At 35.5% G+C, this 16,822-nt stretch overlaps 1 protein-coding gene across 1 annotated transcript in view; it reads left to right on the top strand.

Moving 5' to 3' along the window:
- LOC124358594 (fat-like cadherin-related tumor suppressor homolog) overlaps nt 1-16,822 on the top strand; it is a 798,539-nt gene that overhangs the window by 781,150 nt on the left and 567 nt on the right. Inside the window, exon 3 of the mRNA XM_046810900.1 lies at nt 16,226-16,822. This exon is cut by the window's right edge and continues 567 nt beyond it. Within this exon, the coding sequence (XP_046666856.1) occupies nt 16,226-16,251 (26 nt within the window). The 3' untranslated portion in view covers nt 16,252-16,822. The remainder of the gene's footprint in view (nt 1-16,225) is intronic.

Genomic DNA, 16,822 nt, shown 5'->3' with positions numbered 1-16,822 from the left:
CAAGCAGCAGGCTCTCCTTCATCATTCATGATAAACTTGCAAGGAGGAGGCTCTCCTTCATCATTCATGATAAACTTTCAAGCAGCAGGCTCTCCTTCATCATTCATGATAAACTTGCAAGGAGGAGGCTCTCCTTCATCATTCATGATAAACTTTCAAGCAGCAGGCTCTCCTTCATCCTTCATGATAAACTTGCAAAAGCCTTTAACACCAAGGTATCTTCACCCACCCCAACAAGCATCTTATCGATCAACCCTTTATAGCAATATGTCGACATGTGCGGTTAACGGAATACCACTATAAAATATAATTGACAGAATTCATTTTAGCACTACGAATATAATTTTTTCACTTTAACGTCTTTATAAATATAGTACACAGTGAATCTTCAATAACGCCGCCGAGCTTTTCATATTTTGTCTCCTTTGGATTCTCCCCGAAAATGAAATATACAGTGCAAAGTTTTCACTTGAAGGATGTATATGTAAAGACAAGCAGTTACACGTAACAGCTACGTTTGCCACACAATCTGAGCTGGCGGTGCGGATAAATCGAGCTGACACACAGAAATGAGCTCTCATTTTTCCAAAGTTGTTCGTCTTGTGTCGGCGTTTTAGATGGGTTTTCCCGCCACCAACCTCGAACCAAACAAGGTCAATCCGTTCTCCACACGTGGGTGATTAAAGCCCCTTCAGTAGGTTTTTGTTATATTGCAGAATTATTCTGTAAGGATGTATATGTAAAGACAAGCAGTTACACGTAACAGCTACGTTTGCCACACAATCTGAGCTGGCGGTGCGGATAAATCGAGCTGACGCACAGAAATGAGCTCTCATTTTTCCAAAGTTGTTCGTCTTGTGTCGGCGTTTTAGATGGGTTTTCCCGCCACCAACCTCGAACCAAACAAGGTCAATCCGTTCTCCACACGTGGGTGATTAAAGCCCCTTGAGTAGGTTTTTGTTACATTGCAGAATTATTCTGTAAGGTGATGCGTGCGTTTTTTTAAATAAACGAAAATTAATAAACTAACTAATAAATAATATAAAAATAATTGTTGTGTTAGAAGTTTTTCTATGATAGGGCAATAAAATATCTTTCCTGAAGAAAGGAAAAATTACTAATCAACCCATAAGGAATTATGGGCAATTACCAGAAAAGGTCATCATCCAAAGATTTGGCTGATACAAAAATTGATTGAAGATGGTGATTTGATTATTTAATGTGAATTTTTTGTATAAATACACATAAATAATTGTAATTTTATAACTAGTTATAAGTTATAAATAAAACATGCAATGTTCTGTTCTATTTTATTTTAAAATTTAATGTCTTTCAATGACACTTCAATATGTATTAGCTTTTGAGGTCAAGCTTCATATTTACAAGGTAAAATCTATATTATCTTATATTCAGGTTTATTTTATTGATTCTGGTTACGAAATTGCCCAAAATGTCAAGTATAATACTCGAAATAAAACTATGTTCGTCGTTATAAAACATCAGCAACGAAATTGTTAGAAAAATGTTGATTCGAATAGAATTTTGATTATTTTTTGGGATTCTGAAGTGTGAAAACTTAGCCATATTTACTAAGCGACAACTAAAAATACTTGATTTATTCAACTTTATATCTTTCGGACAAAAATTGTTTAGTAATAGCTAAATAGTATATTTAAAACCGTAGTACATGAACCTCAAATAGTTTAATAAAAATAGTTTTTTCCACTTTATTTTGTAAAGTTTTATGAAGTGATAATATATTTCTAATAAATCTATGCAGAGTCACATTATAGATTTTAGAGGATCATCCAGAATAAAACAAGGTTTGTGTTAGAGAGGGCTTCTTAGCCCTAACTTTGCCTTGTAAAATAAGACATTCTTTGACTTTGAATTTTAGAATGAACCAACAATAAAAAAGGCCAACTCGTTTCCTGTTGTTTCACCATCTTGTTTTACCATTGGCCTTTGGTCAGTTTTCAACGGTTGGTCGGTCAGTGGAGACCTATGACCTTCATTCATTAGTTCGGCTTTATTACTGTTTTGTTTTATTTTTTGACGCACAATATCGTTGTTGTAATTCTGGACATGTGCGTGTCACAATGGTCTGGTATGTTATGTTTTAAGACAGATTGAAGTTTTGTGTTAGGTTAGTTATCCACCTGAGGAAGAGATCAAATTAAGGATCTCGAAACGTAGTGTTACTGATTTGTGGACTGATTGCTTTAAAATGATACAATAATGTGAAATTATGAATTTTTAGTGTCGGTTCTTCGACATGTAACGGGTGTGGATAACTTTAACAGTACAATGCTAGTTGAGATATAAAAGATCGGTTTTTGTGTGGTTGTGTGTATGACGGATAGTGTCGGTTCTTCGACATGTAACGGGTGTGGATAACTTTAACAGTACAATGCTAGTTGAGATATAAAAGATCAGTTTTTGTGTGGTTGTGTGTATGACGGATAGTGTCGGTTCTTGGACATGTAACGGGTGTGGATAACTTTAACAGTACAATGCTAGTTGAGATATAAAAGATCAGTTTTTGTGTGGTTGTGTGTATGACGGATAGTGTCGGTTCTTCGACATGTAACGGGTGTGGATAACTTTAACAGTACAATGCTAGTTGAGATATAAAAGATCGGTTTTTGTGTGGTTGTGTGTATGACGGATAGTGTCGGTTCTTGGACATGTAACGGGTGTGGATAACTTTAACAGTACAATGCTAGTTGAGATATAAAAGATCAGTTTTTGTGTGGTTGTGTGTATGACGGATAGTGTCGGTTCTTGGACATGTAACGGGTGTGGATAACTTTAACAGTACAATGCTAGTTGAGATATAAAAGATCAGTTTTTGTGTGGTTGTGTGTATGACGGATAGTGTCGGTTCTTGGACATGTAACGGGTGTGGATAACTTTAACAGTACAATGCTAGTTGAGATATAAAAGATCAGTTTTTGTGTGGTTGTGTGTATGACGGATAGTGTCGGTTCTTGGACATGTAACGGGTGTGGATAACTTTAACAGTACAATGCTAGTTGAGATATAAAAGATCAGTTTTTGTGTGGTTGTGTGTATGACGGATAGTGTCGGTTCTTGGACATGTAACGGGTGTGGATAACTTTAACAGTACAATGCTAGTTGAGATATAAAAGATCAGTTTTTGTGTGGTTGTGTGTATGACGGATAGTGTCGGTTCTTGGACATGTAACGGGTGTGGATAACTTTAACAGTACAATGCTAGTTGAGATATAAAAGATCAGTTTTTGTGTGGTTGTGTGTATGACGGATAGTGTCGGTTCTTGGACATGTAACGGGTGTGGATAACTTTAACAGTACAATGCTAGTTGAGATATAAAAGATCAGTTTTTGTGTGGTTGTGTGTATGACGGATAGTGTCGGTTCTTGGACATGTAACGGGTGTGGATAACTTTAACAGTACAATGCTAGTTGAGATATAAAAGATCAGTTTTTGTGTGGTTGTGTGTATGACGGATAGTGTCGGTTCTTGGACATGTAACGGGTGTGGATAACTTTAACAGTACAATGCTAGTTGAGATATAAAAGATCAGTTTTTGTGTGGTTGTGTGTATGACGGATAGTGTCGGTTCTTCGACATGTAACGGGTGTGGATAACTTTAACAGTACAATGCTAGTTGAGATATAAAAGATCAGTTTTTGTGTGGTTGTGTGTATGACGGATAGTGTCGGTTCTTCGACATGTAACGGGTGTGGATAACTTTAACAGTACAATGCTAGTTGAGATATAAAAGATCGGTTTTTGTGTGGTTGTGTGTATGACGGATAGTGTCGGTTCTTGGACATGTAACGGGTGTGGATAACTTTAACAGTACAATGCTAGTTGAGATATAAAAGATCGGTTTTTGTGTGGTTGTGTGTATGACGGATAGTGTCGGTTCTTGGACATGTAACGGGTGTGGATAACTTTAACAGTACAATGCTAGTTGAGATATAAAAGATCAGTTTTTGTGTGGTTGTGTGTATGACGGATAGTGTCGGTTCTTGGACATGTAACGGGTGTGGATAACTTTAACAGTACAATGCTAGTTGAGATATAAAAGATCGGTTTTTGTGTGGTTGTGTGTATGACGGATATATGAGCGTATGTAACAAATAGTTATGCTGTTCAAACAACGGCTTAGCGGCTGTCAATGCGGCACGATCATTTGTACGATAATCCCCACAACAATAACCCCATTGTCCGGTCAATAAACATTTATTAGTTTGGTCACAATGTACTTGTGGTATACATCATAATTGATACATCATAAGAATATTAAGTTATCTCTATACAAGCAGAATGATTTACGATAATGAATACGATAATATATAGGCTATATATTAAAATTAATTATATTATTAATGAATATTAAAAACATATATAATACTTACTTTTCATGGACAGTACTTCTTGAGTTCATTAGACTCATGACTAAATATGGATATAAAAATTCAAATTTACGTCGAAATTATTGTTACGCGCTACATAAATTAATAAAAAATCATTCTTTATTGGATTTATATTAAATTATAATAAAAATGGTACATTAAGTGTAATAATATAACTGTCTTGACAATATTAAAATAATAGTCATAGTCTATAATATTGTGATTATTTTGTATCAATTATTAATATGTAACATTTTAAATAGTTCGAATTTTTGTACTATAGTGTTACTTTTTCCTTACTGGTTGACATGTAAATACTTGAAGTGTGCTTTTTTTACTTTGAAAGAACATGTTACTGCAAAATATAAAGTGGTACATTAAATAAAAGCTATAAAACACCTTTTGAATTGTGGGGAAAGCCTTTTTTCCAACAAAAATGTTTTGAAAATAAAATTTATATCCAAAACCCAATTTGGTTTCAGACCCTCACTAGTACAGCAGAAGCTGTAGTAAATCTCGTCAATATGATTGTAGAAGTTTGGAGGTTAAAAGGAAGACGCGTAGTATTGTTATCCACCTATCCAAAGGGTTTGATCATCATTTTTTCATCCAGTTTTAAGTTATTATAGAGGAGTCGAGTAGTTCAAATCGACCTGTTTCTTCCAAAGATCGTAAAGATAATATAATATATTATATTCATTAATATTTTAAATATAAAATTAGCCGTGTAGTATTGAAGATTTCTAGTAGTAGTATTTAATGTCAAGTTTGAAAATTTTAGATTTGGCAGGAGATTAAGACTTATTTAAATAGAAGTTTGATCTGCAATCCATACAAATCATTACACGACTTAATCTTAGAAGGCTACTCATAGCATTTTCTGAAAAATTATAATAATACCTAAATTATTATTTTAGTTAATGATAAAGTCTATTACAAAAGGTAAAGTTCAAAACGTTGATACAGTACAAGGAAAATATTGAAAAATTATAATAAAAAGACTAGAAAACATAATACAGTAAGAATGAACCACTCTCTGTACATAAAGTTAACAGGTTTGGAAGTAGCCACATGTATTTTATTAGATTCCAATTAGTTAAATAGAACCTTATGTGTTTGTTTTTATGTATAAAAACTAGTTATAATTTTAATTATTATAGCCTAGTAGAATTCATTCTCGTCATAACTATTTTTTAAAGTAAATTGATATTTTGTAAATTTATACGCGTTATTCTAATATTGATGAAGTAGTTGTCACTGTAGCTTTAACGACAGGCTAACGTTCACTTGTATTCCGGCCCTCAGGACAGAGTTGACAATCATATACATTTACGATATATAAAAAGTAAACCAATTGGAGAGTAAATTTGATCTCACTTTAAGAAAACTACAAATTAGTATTTCATCAAACATAATTTGCGCTTCTTATTAGATAACATTTATTCCTAGTTTCTTCCAACAATAACCACTAAATAATTTGTATTTTTTTCTTTTTTTAAATAGAATCGAGCTTCACACGTGAAATAAATAGCTGCTGTTGTAGTTATACTGCCAGAATACAGAATGCTGTTATAGTTATGTGTGCTAGAATACACTTTGTTTGATAGACTTTGTTGAATTCCAAGCATAATTCGTCTTTAACTCATGTCATTTTTGAGACAGACAGTAACATACAATGACATTTTCCCAGATCTCTTCTGATAGCAAAGAATATATTTTCCAGTTTACAGTTCAATTCATTCTTAAGAATATAATTCACTTGATTAGGTTCAATCCATTCTTAAGATATCACTAACTTGATAACAAAGAATATCTCCATTTCTTAGATGCTTATTGCTAACACTACTCGGCCATATTCCATGGAGGAGCATGCACTGAAACTCTATGTTGAAATCTTTATAGAAAGTTATCTAACAAACCGTTGCAAAGTCTGCCTCTCTTCTGATAACAAAGAATATATTTTCCAGTTTACAGTTCAATTCATTCTTAAGATATCACCATGATTATACTTATTGCTAACACTTCACTCGGCCATATTCCATGGAGGAGCATGCACTGAAAATCTATGTTGAAAATCTTTATAGAAAGTTATCTAACAACGTGCAAAGTCCTTCTGCCTCTCTTCTGATACAAAGAATATATTTTCCAGTTTACAGTTCAATTCATTCTTTTTGAAGATATCACCATGATTTTATACTTATTGCTAACACTCGGCCATATTCCATGGAGGAGCATGCACTGAACTCTATGTTGAAATCTTTATAGAAAGTTATCTAACAACCGTTGCAAAGTCTGGCCTCTCTTCTGATAGCAAAGAATATATTTTCCAGTTTACAGTTTCAATTCAATTCTTAAGATATCACCATGATTTATACTTATTGCTAACACTCGGCCATATTCCATGGAGGAGCATGCACTGAACTCTATGTTGAAATCTTTATAGAAAGTTATCTAACAACCGTTGCAAAGTCTGCCTCTCTTCTGATAGCAAAGAAGATATATTTTCCAGTTTACAGTTCAATTCATTCTTAAGATATCACCATGATTTATAATACTTATTGCTAACACTCGGCCATATTCCATGGAGGAGCATGCACTGAACTCTATGCTGAAATCTTTATAGAAAGTTATCTACAACCGTTGCAAAGTCTGCCTCTCTTCTGATAGCAAAGAATATATTTTCCAGTTTACAGTTCAATTCATTCTTAAGATATCACCATGATTTATTACTTATTGCTAACACTCGGCCATATTCCATGGAGGAGCATTGCACTGAACTCTATGTTGAAATCTTTATAGAAAAGTTATCTAACAACCGTTGCAAAGTCTGCCTCTCTTCTGATAGCAAAGAATATATTTTCCAGTTTACAGTTCAATTCATTCTTAAGATATCACCATGATTTATACTTATTGCTAACACTCGGCCATATTCCATGGAGGAGCATGCACTGAACTCTATGTTGAAATCTTTATAGAAAGTTATCTAACAACCGTTGCAAAGTCTGCCTCTCTTCTGATAGCAAAGAATATATTTTCCAGTTTAACAGTTCAATTCATTCTTAAGATATCACCATGATTTACACTTATTGCTAACACTCGGCCATATTCCATGGAGGAGCATGCACTGAACTCTATGCTGAAATCTTTATAGAAAGTTATCTAACAACCGTTGCAAAGTCTGCCTCTCTTCTGATAACAAAGATTATATTTTCCAGTTTACAGTTCAATTCATTCTTAAGATATCACCATGATTTATACTTATTGCTAAACACTCGGCCATATTCCATGGAGGAGCATGCACTGAACTCTATGTTAAATCTTTATAGAAAGTTATCTAACAACCGTTGCAAAGTCTGCCTCTCTTCTGATAGCAAAGAATATATTTTCCAGTTTACAGTTCAATTCATTCTTTAAGATATCACCATGATTTATACTTATTGCTAACACTCGGCCCATATTCCATGGAGGAGCATGCACTGAACTCTATGTTGAAATCTTTATAGAAAGTTATCTAACAACCGTTTGCAAAGTCTGCCTCTCTTCTGATAGCAAAGAATATATTTTCCAGTTTACAGTTCAATTCATTCTTAAGATATCACCATGATTTATACTTATTGCTAACACTCGGCCATATTCCATGGAGGAGCATGCACTGAACTCTATGTTGAAATCTTTATAGAAAGTTATCTAACAACCGTTGCAAAGTCTGCCTCTCTTCTGATAACAAAGAATATATTTTCCAGTTTACAGTTCAATTCATTCTTAAGATATCACCATGATTTATACTTATTGCTAACACTCGGCCATATTCCATGGAGGAGCATGCACTGAACTCTATGTTGAAATCTTTATAGAAAGTTATCTAACAACCGTTGCAAAGTCTGCCTCTCTTCTGATAACAAAGAATATATTTTCCAGTTTACAGTTCAATTCATTCTTAAGATATCACCATGATTTATACTTATTGCTAACACTCGGCCATATTCCATGGAGGAGCATGCACTGAACTCTATGTTGAAATCTTTATAGAAAGTTATCTAACAACCGTTGCAAAGTCTGCCTCTCTTCTGATAACAAAGAATATATTTTCCAGTTTACAGTTCAATTCATTCTTAAGATATCACCATGATTTATACTTATTGCTAACACTCGGCCATATTCCATGGAGGAGCATGCACTGAACTCTATGTTGAAATCTTTATAGAAAGTTATCTAACAACCGTTGCAAAGTCTGCCTCTCTTCTGATAACAAAGAATATATTTTCCAGTTTACAGTTCAATTCATTCTTAAGATATCACCATGATTTATACTTATTGCTAACACTCGGCCATATTCCATGGAGGAGCATGCACTGAACTCTATGTTGAAATCTTTATAGAAAGTTATCTAACAACCGTTGCAAAGTCTGCCTCTCTTCTGATAGCAAAGAATATATTTTCCAGTTTACAGTTCAATTCATTCTTAAGATATCACCATGATTTATACTTATTGCTAACACTCGGCCATATTCCATGGAGGAGCATGCACTGAACTCTATGTTGAAATCTTTATAGAAAGTTATCTAACAACCGTTGCAAAGTCTGCCTCTCTTCTGATAGCAAAGAATATATTTTCCAGTTTACAGTTCAATTCATTCTTAAGATATCACCATGATTTATACTTATTGCTAACACTCGGCCATATTCCATGGAGGAGCATGCACTGAACTCTATGTTGAAATCTTTATAGAAAGTTATCTAACAACCGTTGCAAAGTCTGCCTCTCTTCTGATAACAAAGAATATATTTTCCAGTTTACAGTTCAATTCATTCTTAAGATATCACCATGATTTATACTTATTGCTAACACTCGGCCATATTCCATGGAGGAGCATGCACTGAACTCTATGTTGAAATCTTTATAGAAAGTTATCTAACAACCGTTGCAAAGTCTGCCTCTCTTCTGATAGCAAAGAATATATTTTCCAGTTTACAGTTCAATTCATTCTTAAGATATCACCATGATTTATACTTATTGCTAACACTCGGCCATATTCCATGGAGGAGCATGCACTGAACTCTATGTTGAAATCTTTATAGAAAGTTATCTAACAACCGTTGCAAAGTCTGCCTCTCTTCTGATAACAAAGAATATATTTTCCAGTTTACAGTTCAATTCATTCTTAAGATATCACCATGATTTATACTTATTGCTAACACTCGGCCATATTCCATGGAGGAGCATGCACTGAACTCTATGTTGAAATCTTTATAGAAAGTTATCTAACAACCGTTGCAAAGTCTGCCTCTCTTCTGATAACAAAGAATATATTTTCCAGTTTACAGTTCAATTCATTCTTAAGATATCACCATGATTTATACTTATTGCTAACACTCGGCCATATTCCATGGAGGAGCATGCACTGAACTCTATGTTGAAATCTTTATAGAAAGTTATCTAACAACCGTTGCAAAGTCTGCCTCTCTTCTGATAGCAAAGAATATATTTTCCAGTTTACAGTTCAATTCATTCTTAAGATATCACCATGATTTATACTTATTGCTAACACTCGGCCATATTCCATGGAGGAGCATGCACTGAACTCTATGTTGAAATCTTTATAGAAAGTTATCTAACAACCGTTGCAAAGTCTGCCTCTCTTCTGATAGCAAAGAATATATTTTCCAGTTTACAGTTCAATTCATTCTTAAGATATCACCATGATTTATACTTATTGCTAACACTCGGCCATATTCCATGGAGGAGCATGCACTGAACTCTATGTTGAAATCTTTATAGAAAGTTATCTAACAACCGTTGCAAAGTCTGCCTCTCTTCTGATAGCAAAGAATATATTTTCCAGTTTACAGTTCAATTCATTCTTAAGATATCACCATGATTTATACTTATTGCTAACACTCGGCCATATTCCATGGAGGAGCATGCACTGAACTCTATGTTGAAATCTTTATAGAAAGTTATCTAACAACCGTTGCAAAGTCTGCCTCTCTTCTGATAACAAAGAATATATTTTCCAGTTTACAGTTCAATTCATTCTTAAGATATCACCATGATTTATACTTATTGCTAACACTCGGCCATATTCCATGGAGGAGCATGCACTGAACTCTATGTTGAAATCTTTATAGAAAGTTATCTAACAACCGTTGCAAAGTCTGCCTCTCTTCTGATAACAAAGAATATATTTTCCAGTTTACAGTTCAATTCATTCTTAAGATATCACCATGATTTATACTTATTGCTAACACTCGGCCATATTCCATGGAGGAGCATGCACTGAACTCTATGTTGAAATCTTTATAGAAAGTTATCTAACAACCGTTGCAAAGTCTGCCTCTCTTCTGATAACAAAGAATATATTTTCCAGTTTACAGTTCAATTCATTCTTAAGATATCACCATGATTTATACTTATTGCTAACACTCGGCCATATTCCATGGAGGAGCATGCACTGAACTCTATGTTGAAATCTTTATAGAAAGTTATCTAACAACCGTTGCAAAGTCTGCCTCTCTTCTGATAACAAAGAATATATTTTCCAGTTTACAGTTCAATTCATTCTTAAGATATCACCATGATTTATACTTATTGCTAACACTCGGCCATATTCCATGGAGGAGCATGCACTGAACTCTATGTTGAAATCTTTATAGAAAGTTATCTAACAACCGTTGCAAAGTCTGCCTCTCTTCTGATAGCAAAGAATATATTTTCCAGTTTACAGTTCAATTCATTCTTAAGATATCACCATGATTTATACTTATTGCTAACACTCGGCCATATTCCATGGAGGAGCATGCACTGAACTCTATGTTGAAATCTTTATAGAAAGTTATCTAACAACCGTTGCAAAGTCTGCCTCTCTTCTGATAACAAAGAATATATTTTCCAGTTTACAGTTCAATTCATTCTTAAGATATCACCATGATTTATACTTATTGCTAACACTCGGCCATATTCCATGGAGGAGCATGCACTGAACTCTATGTTGAAATCTTTATAGAAAGTTATCTAACAACCGTTGCAAAGTCTGCCTCTCTTCTGATAACAAAGAATATATTTTCCAGTTTACAGTTCAATTCATTCTTAAGATATCACCATGATTTATACTTATTGCTAACACTCGGCCATATTCCATGGAGGAGCATGCACTGAACTCTATGTTGAAATCTTTATAGAAAGTTATCTAACAACCGTTGCAAAGTCTGCCTCTCTTCTGATAGCAAAGAATATATTTTCCAGTTTACAGTTCAATTCATTCTTAAGATATCACCATGATTTATACTTATTGCTAACACTCGGCCATATTCCATGGAGGAGCATGCACTGAACTCTATGTTGAAATCTTTATAGAAAGTTATCTAACAACCGTTGCAAAGTCTGCCTCTCTTCTGATAACAAAGAATATATTTTCCAGTTTACAGTTCAATTCATTCTTAAGATATCACCATGATTTATACTTATTGCTAACACTCGGCCATATTCCATGGAGGAGCATGCACTGAACTCTATGTTGAAATCTTTATAGAAAGTTATCTAACAACCGTTGCAAAGTCTGCCTCTCTTCTGATTAAAAGTAATAATTACATTTGTATAGCATACATTTATAAAAAAAACAATGACGTAAGTATGTGAATTAAAATTCAGAAATAATGTGTGAGAGACGAACAGTGGTAAATGTTTTACAGAAAGAATCACAACTAAGTGACACAAACGTGATGGTCGATGGGAGACGAATTGGCCCCATTTTGCTTCACGAGAGTCGATCCATTTAAAGAAAACTCCCTCAAGAAAGGTTTTTATAGGTTTAGACTGATGTCTCATAAACATTTGTTCAGCTAATCTGCCCCACTTCACTTCACTGCCCCATTGGTAGAAACGGCACATTTAACACGATCACTAAACGTTTACCTATTCGCGATAGTTTTCTTTTACTACAGGTTAGTCTGCTGCGTTATTGGGCTGCATTTCTGTACAAAACCTACGAAACAATTCGTTATAAATATCTGTTTAAATGTTGATATCGATATTATAACAATTCTTTAAATAAAAACGTTATAGCCACCATGACAGTAATTCTTGACAGAGAAACGGTTAATAAAAAACTATGAATGCAGTTACGAATGTCAGTGTTAAAGAAGCCGCGAAGGTAGACCGAGGCGTTATAAATATCTGTTTAAATGTTGATATCGATATTATAACAATTGTTCAAATAAAAACGTTATAGCCACCATGACAGTAATTCTTGACAGAGAAACGGTTAATAAAAAACTATGAATGCAGTTACGAATGTCAGTGTTAAAGAAGCCGCGAAGGTAAACCGAGGTTTATAGCTAATAACGTGGTAGCGGTTTTCATATTAAGAGATACTGCAAAGATACTGACTATTTTTTCATCATAACGCTAGTCATTTCCTTTATTTACGTTCACTATAAAATTGTGGAATAAACTTTGCTTTTCCACTCTCAAGCAATTCAATCGAAACATCGGAACCATTTTACCATAGTAATTATCCTCATTATAAGTTATCTACGAACACAGAAATTTAGATTAAATGGATAAGTTTTTTAAATGCTGCACCTTTGTGACTTTTATTTATTAGCCATGCACTGCACTAAATTAGGCTATCAGCTCTCTCCCTTACTCGGTATGATAAGATCCTCGCATAGGCCAGCGGCACATATCAGTACCATCGACCTTGTGCTGTATCAACTCTCTCCCTTACTCGGTATGATAAGATCCTCGCATAGGCCAGCGGCACATATCAGTACCATCGACCTTGTGCTGTATCAACTCTCTCCCTTACTCGGTATGATAAGATCCTCGCATAGGCCAGCGGCACATATCAGTACCATCGACCTTGTGCTGTATCAACTCTCTCCCTTACTCGGTATGATAAGATCCTCGCATAGGCCAGCGGCACATATCAGTACCATCGACCTTGTGCTGTATCAACTCTCTCCCTTACTCGGTATGATAAGATCCTCGCATAGGCCAGCGGCACATATCAGTACCATCGACCTTGTGCTGTATCAACTCTCTCCCTTACTCGGTATGATAAGATCCTCGCATAGGCCAGCGGCACATATCAGTACCATCGACCTTGTGCTGTATCAACTCTCTCCCTTACTCGGTATGATAAGATCCTCGCATAGGCCAGCGGCACATATCAGTACCATCGACCTTGTGCTGTATCAACTCTCTCCCTTACTCGGTATGATAAGATCCTCGCATAGGCCAGCGGCACATATCAGTACCATCGACCTTGTGCTGTATCAACTCTCTCCCTTACTCGGTATGATAAGATCCTCGCATAGGCCAGCGGCACATATCAGTACCATCGACCTTGTGCTGTATCAACTCTCTCCCTTACTCGGTATGATAAGATCCTCGCATAGGCCAGCGGCACATATCAGTACCATCGACCTTGTGCTGTATCAACTCTCTCCCTTACTCGGTATGATAAGATCCTCGCATAGGCCAGCGGCACATATCAGTACCATCGACCTTGTGCTGTATCAACTCTCTCCCTTACTCGGTATGATAAGATCCTCGCATAGGCCAGCGGCACATATCAGTACCATCGACCTTGTGCTGTATCAACTCTCTCCCTTACTCGGTATGATAAGATCCTCGCATAGGCCAGCGGCACATATCAGTACCATCGACCTTGTGCTGTATCAACTCTCTCCCTTACTCGGTATGATAAGATCCTCGCATAGGCCAGCGGCACATATCAGTACCATCGACCTTGTGCTGTATCAACTCTCTCCCTTACTCGGTATGATAAGATCCTCGCATAGGCCAGTGGCACATATCAGTACCATCGACCTTGTGCTGTATCAACTCTCTCCCTTACTCGGTATGATAAGATCCTCGCATAGGCCAGTGGCACATATCAGTACCATCGACCTTGTGCTGTATCAACTCTCTCCCTTACTCGGTATGATAAGATCCTCGCATAGGCCAGTGGCACATATCAGTACCATCGACCTTGTGCTGTATCAACTCTCTCCCTTACTCGGTATGATAAGATCCTCGCATAGGCCAGTAGCACATATCAGTACCATCGACCTTGTTTACGGGTTTTAGACACCAGAACAATAGAGCAGTCTTTAATCCTTAAAACGTAGTGTGCTATGTTTTTAACATACAACAATGTCATATTTACGAAATCCTATGATCATTTATATCAGCAAACTATTTTATAAACCAATAAACAAGTTAGAAAGTTGATATTAAGTATTTTAACCACTGAGAGTATTAATTATTTCTCTGCGAAATGCATCGGGGACCCGGTGGAATGTGTGAAGAATGCTTTAATAAAATCGAGGAATTACCCATATGAGTAATATGCACTGTAAAAACAACACTTGATTGGATCGCTCCAATTCTATTACTACTCTGTGACCAACAATGTTTTATTGTTTGAAACTCGATGCTTATTGCAATACCGGGAAAGTATACTAAACTGATTACGCTCTGAATAATCCATGGCAAAACATTATCAACATTAGTAACCATTATACGCAAACATTATAGATAATTACGTTGCGATTCTGACTCTAGTGGTACATCGTAATTCATGTGCATTAATTAGTTGTTACATGTTGAGGCGGAGTAACATTATGCTTCACGGTCGCCCTCCCAGTATTGATTTAACTTTACTAGTAATTACTATGGAACACATAATCGGATAACGAGTAAATACATTTTTGTTCTGGTTTATAATTTTCACTGTTAAGTTTTAAGAACATTCAACATAGTGTGTTCACAAAGTCATGTTACACGTAAATGATTTTATCTACAAAAGTATATTTAGAAGAAGAATGAGATTAATATAGGATTAAAGAGTACTTTAGACATTTCCACGTCAGTGTGTCTGAGGTCAACAATATACATGAGTACCACGAATCGTTCTGAAGACTTCCAAACGAACTTTGATCAAGACTCCTGGGGTAACTGATTCAATCGCAGCTCTGTTCGTTGCTTTAAGTTCAATATACGAACGCTATGACGATTGATCAAGACTCCTGGGGTAACTGATTCAATCGCAGCTCTGTTCGTTGCTTTAAGTTCAATATACGAACGCTATGACGATTGATCAAGACTCCTGGGGTAACTGATTCAATCGTGGCTCTGTTCGTTGCTTTAAGTTCAATATACGAACGCTATGACGATTGATCAAGACTCCTGGGGTAACTGATTCAATCGCAGCTCTGTTCGTTGCTTTAAGTTCAATATACGAACGCTATGACGATTGATCAAGACTCCTGGGGTAACTGATTCAATCGCAGCTCTGTTCGTTGCTTTAAGTTCAATATACGAACGCTATGACGATTGATCAAGACTCCTGGGGTAACTGATTCAATCGCAGTTCTGTTCGCTGCTTTAAGTTCAATATACGAACGCTATGACGATTAAAGGCCTCAACACTTCAAAAAATTCTGTTTATAAAATGTTGATCCGGTACCTTTTTATACAGAATAACAACATCAAAGTCATGCGTCGTTAATTTGTCATCTGGATTCAAAGCATGCGACATTTGAGGTTTTTAACGATTAAATTTGGGTCTTTTCTTCGAAACTTTGTGAACGTTATACCTGGGGTATAACTCACGTCCAAATGGTGACATTCATACTCAGTTAATTAAAACTAAACTTTATAAACAACGCCTTCGGTCAATAATTGAGTAACAGTCATCAGTGACATAGCTTTGTGGACACACTGATTTATAACTCAAAAATTATTGATAATAGTTTTGATGTCATGTTTTTGTCAGTTACTTAATATTACAAAATTTGTTTTATGTTTCAGGTACACACGTTTTTCTCCTCTGGTAAGAACCACTAATCTAATTATTGTAGTGGATTATAGTTATTATATATGAAGCTCACACATTACTATAAATGATTTGCTTCTGGACTTGCGGCTACTTGTATTACAGTCATGTAAAAATGTGAGATTATTGTACTCGCTTCGGTTACAAATTTCTTTACTATAATACTCTCTTGTTACAATCACGGTTACCCCTAAGACCAATATAAAAAAGCTCACATGGCGCTCAGCCAAATTCAATGTAGTCAGATGTACATAACCGATCTCGATGTTGCCTAGGTAGAAAAATGATTTAGCTCTGTAGAAAATGTTCAGTGTATATGTCTGTTCTTTCTTTGAGATATTGTACAATCCCCTCGAGTAATATGCTTCGCTAACGCTCAGTCACTTAATTACAATTTTGAAAAATGAAAGGTCGAAGTAAGTAAGTAAGTAGCTGCGCGGGCATATTCGTGTGATGTATCGAAGGAGTGAAGTAGCCCTTCATGTGTTGAGAGGAACAAAGAGTTTGAATCCCTTTAAAGCCAAATTACACATTCCCCAGCAAATGTGTACAGATGTACCTCTTCTGCCGAA

The sequence above is a fragment of the Homalodisca vitripennis genome, chromosome 3 (assembly GCF_021130785.1).
Source record: "Homalodisca vitripennis isolate AUS2020 chromosome 3, UT_GWSS_2.1, whole genome shotgun sequence".
NCBI classification, from domain to species: Eukaryota; Metazoa; Arthropoda; class Insecta; order Hemiptera; family Cicadellidae; genus Homalodisca; species Homalodisca vitripennis.
Note: the sequence above shows the minus strand (reverse complement) of the source record. Positions and strands in the feature narration are given on the sequence as shown.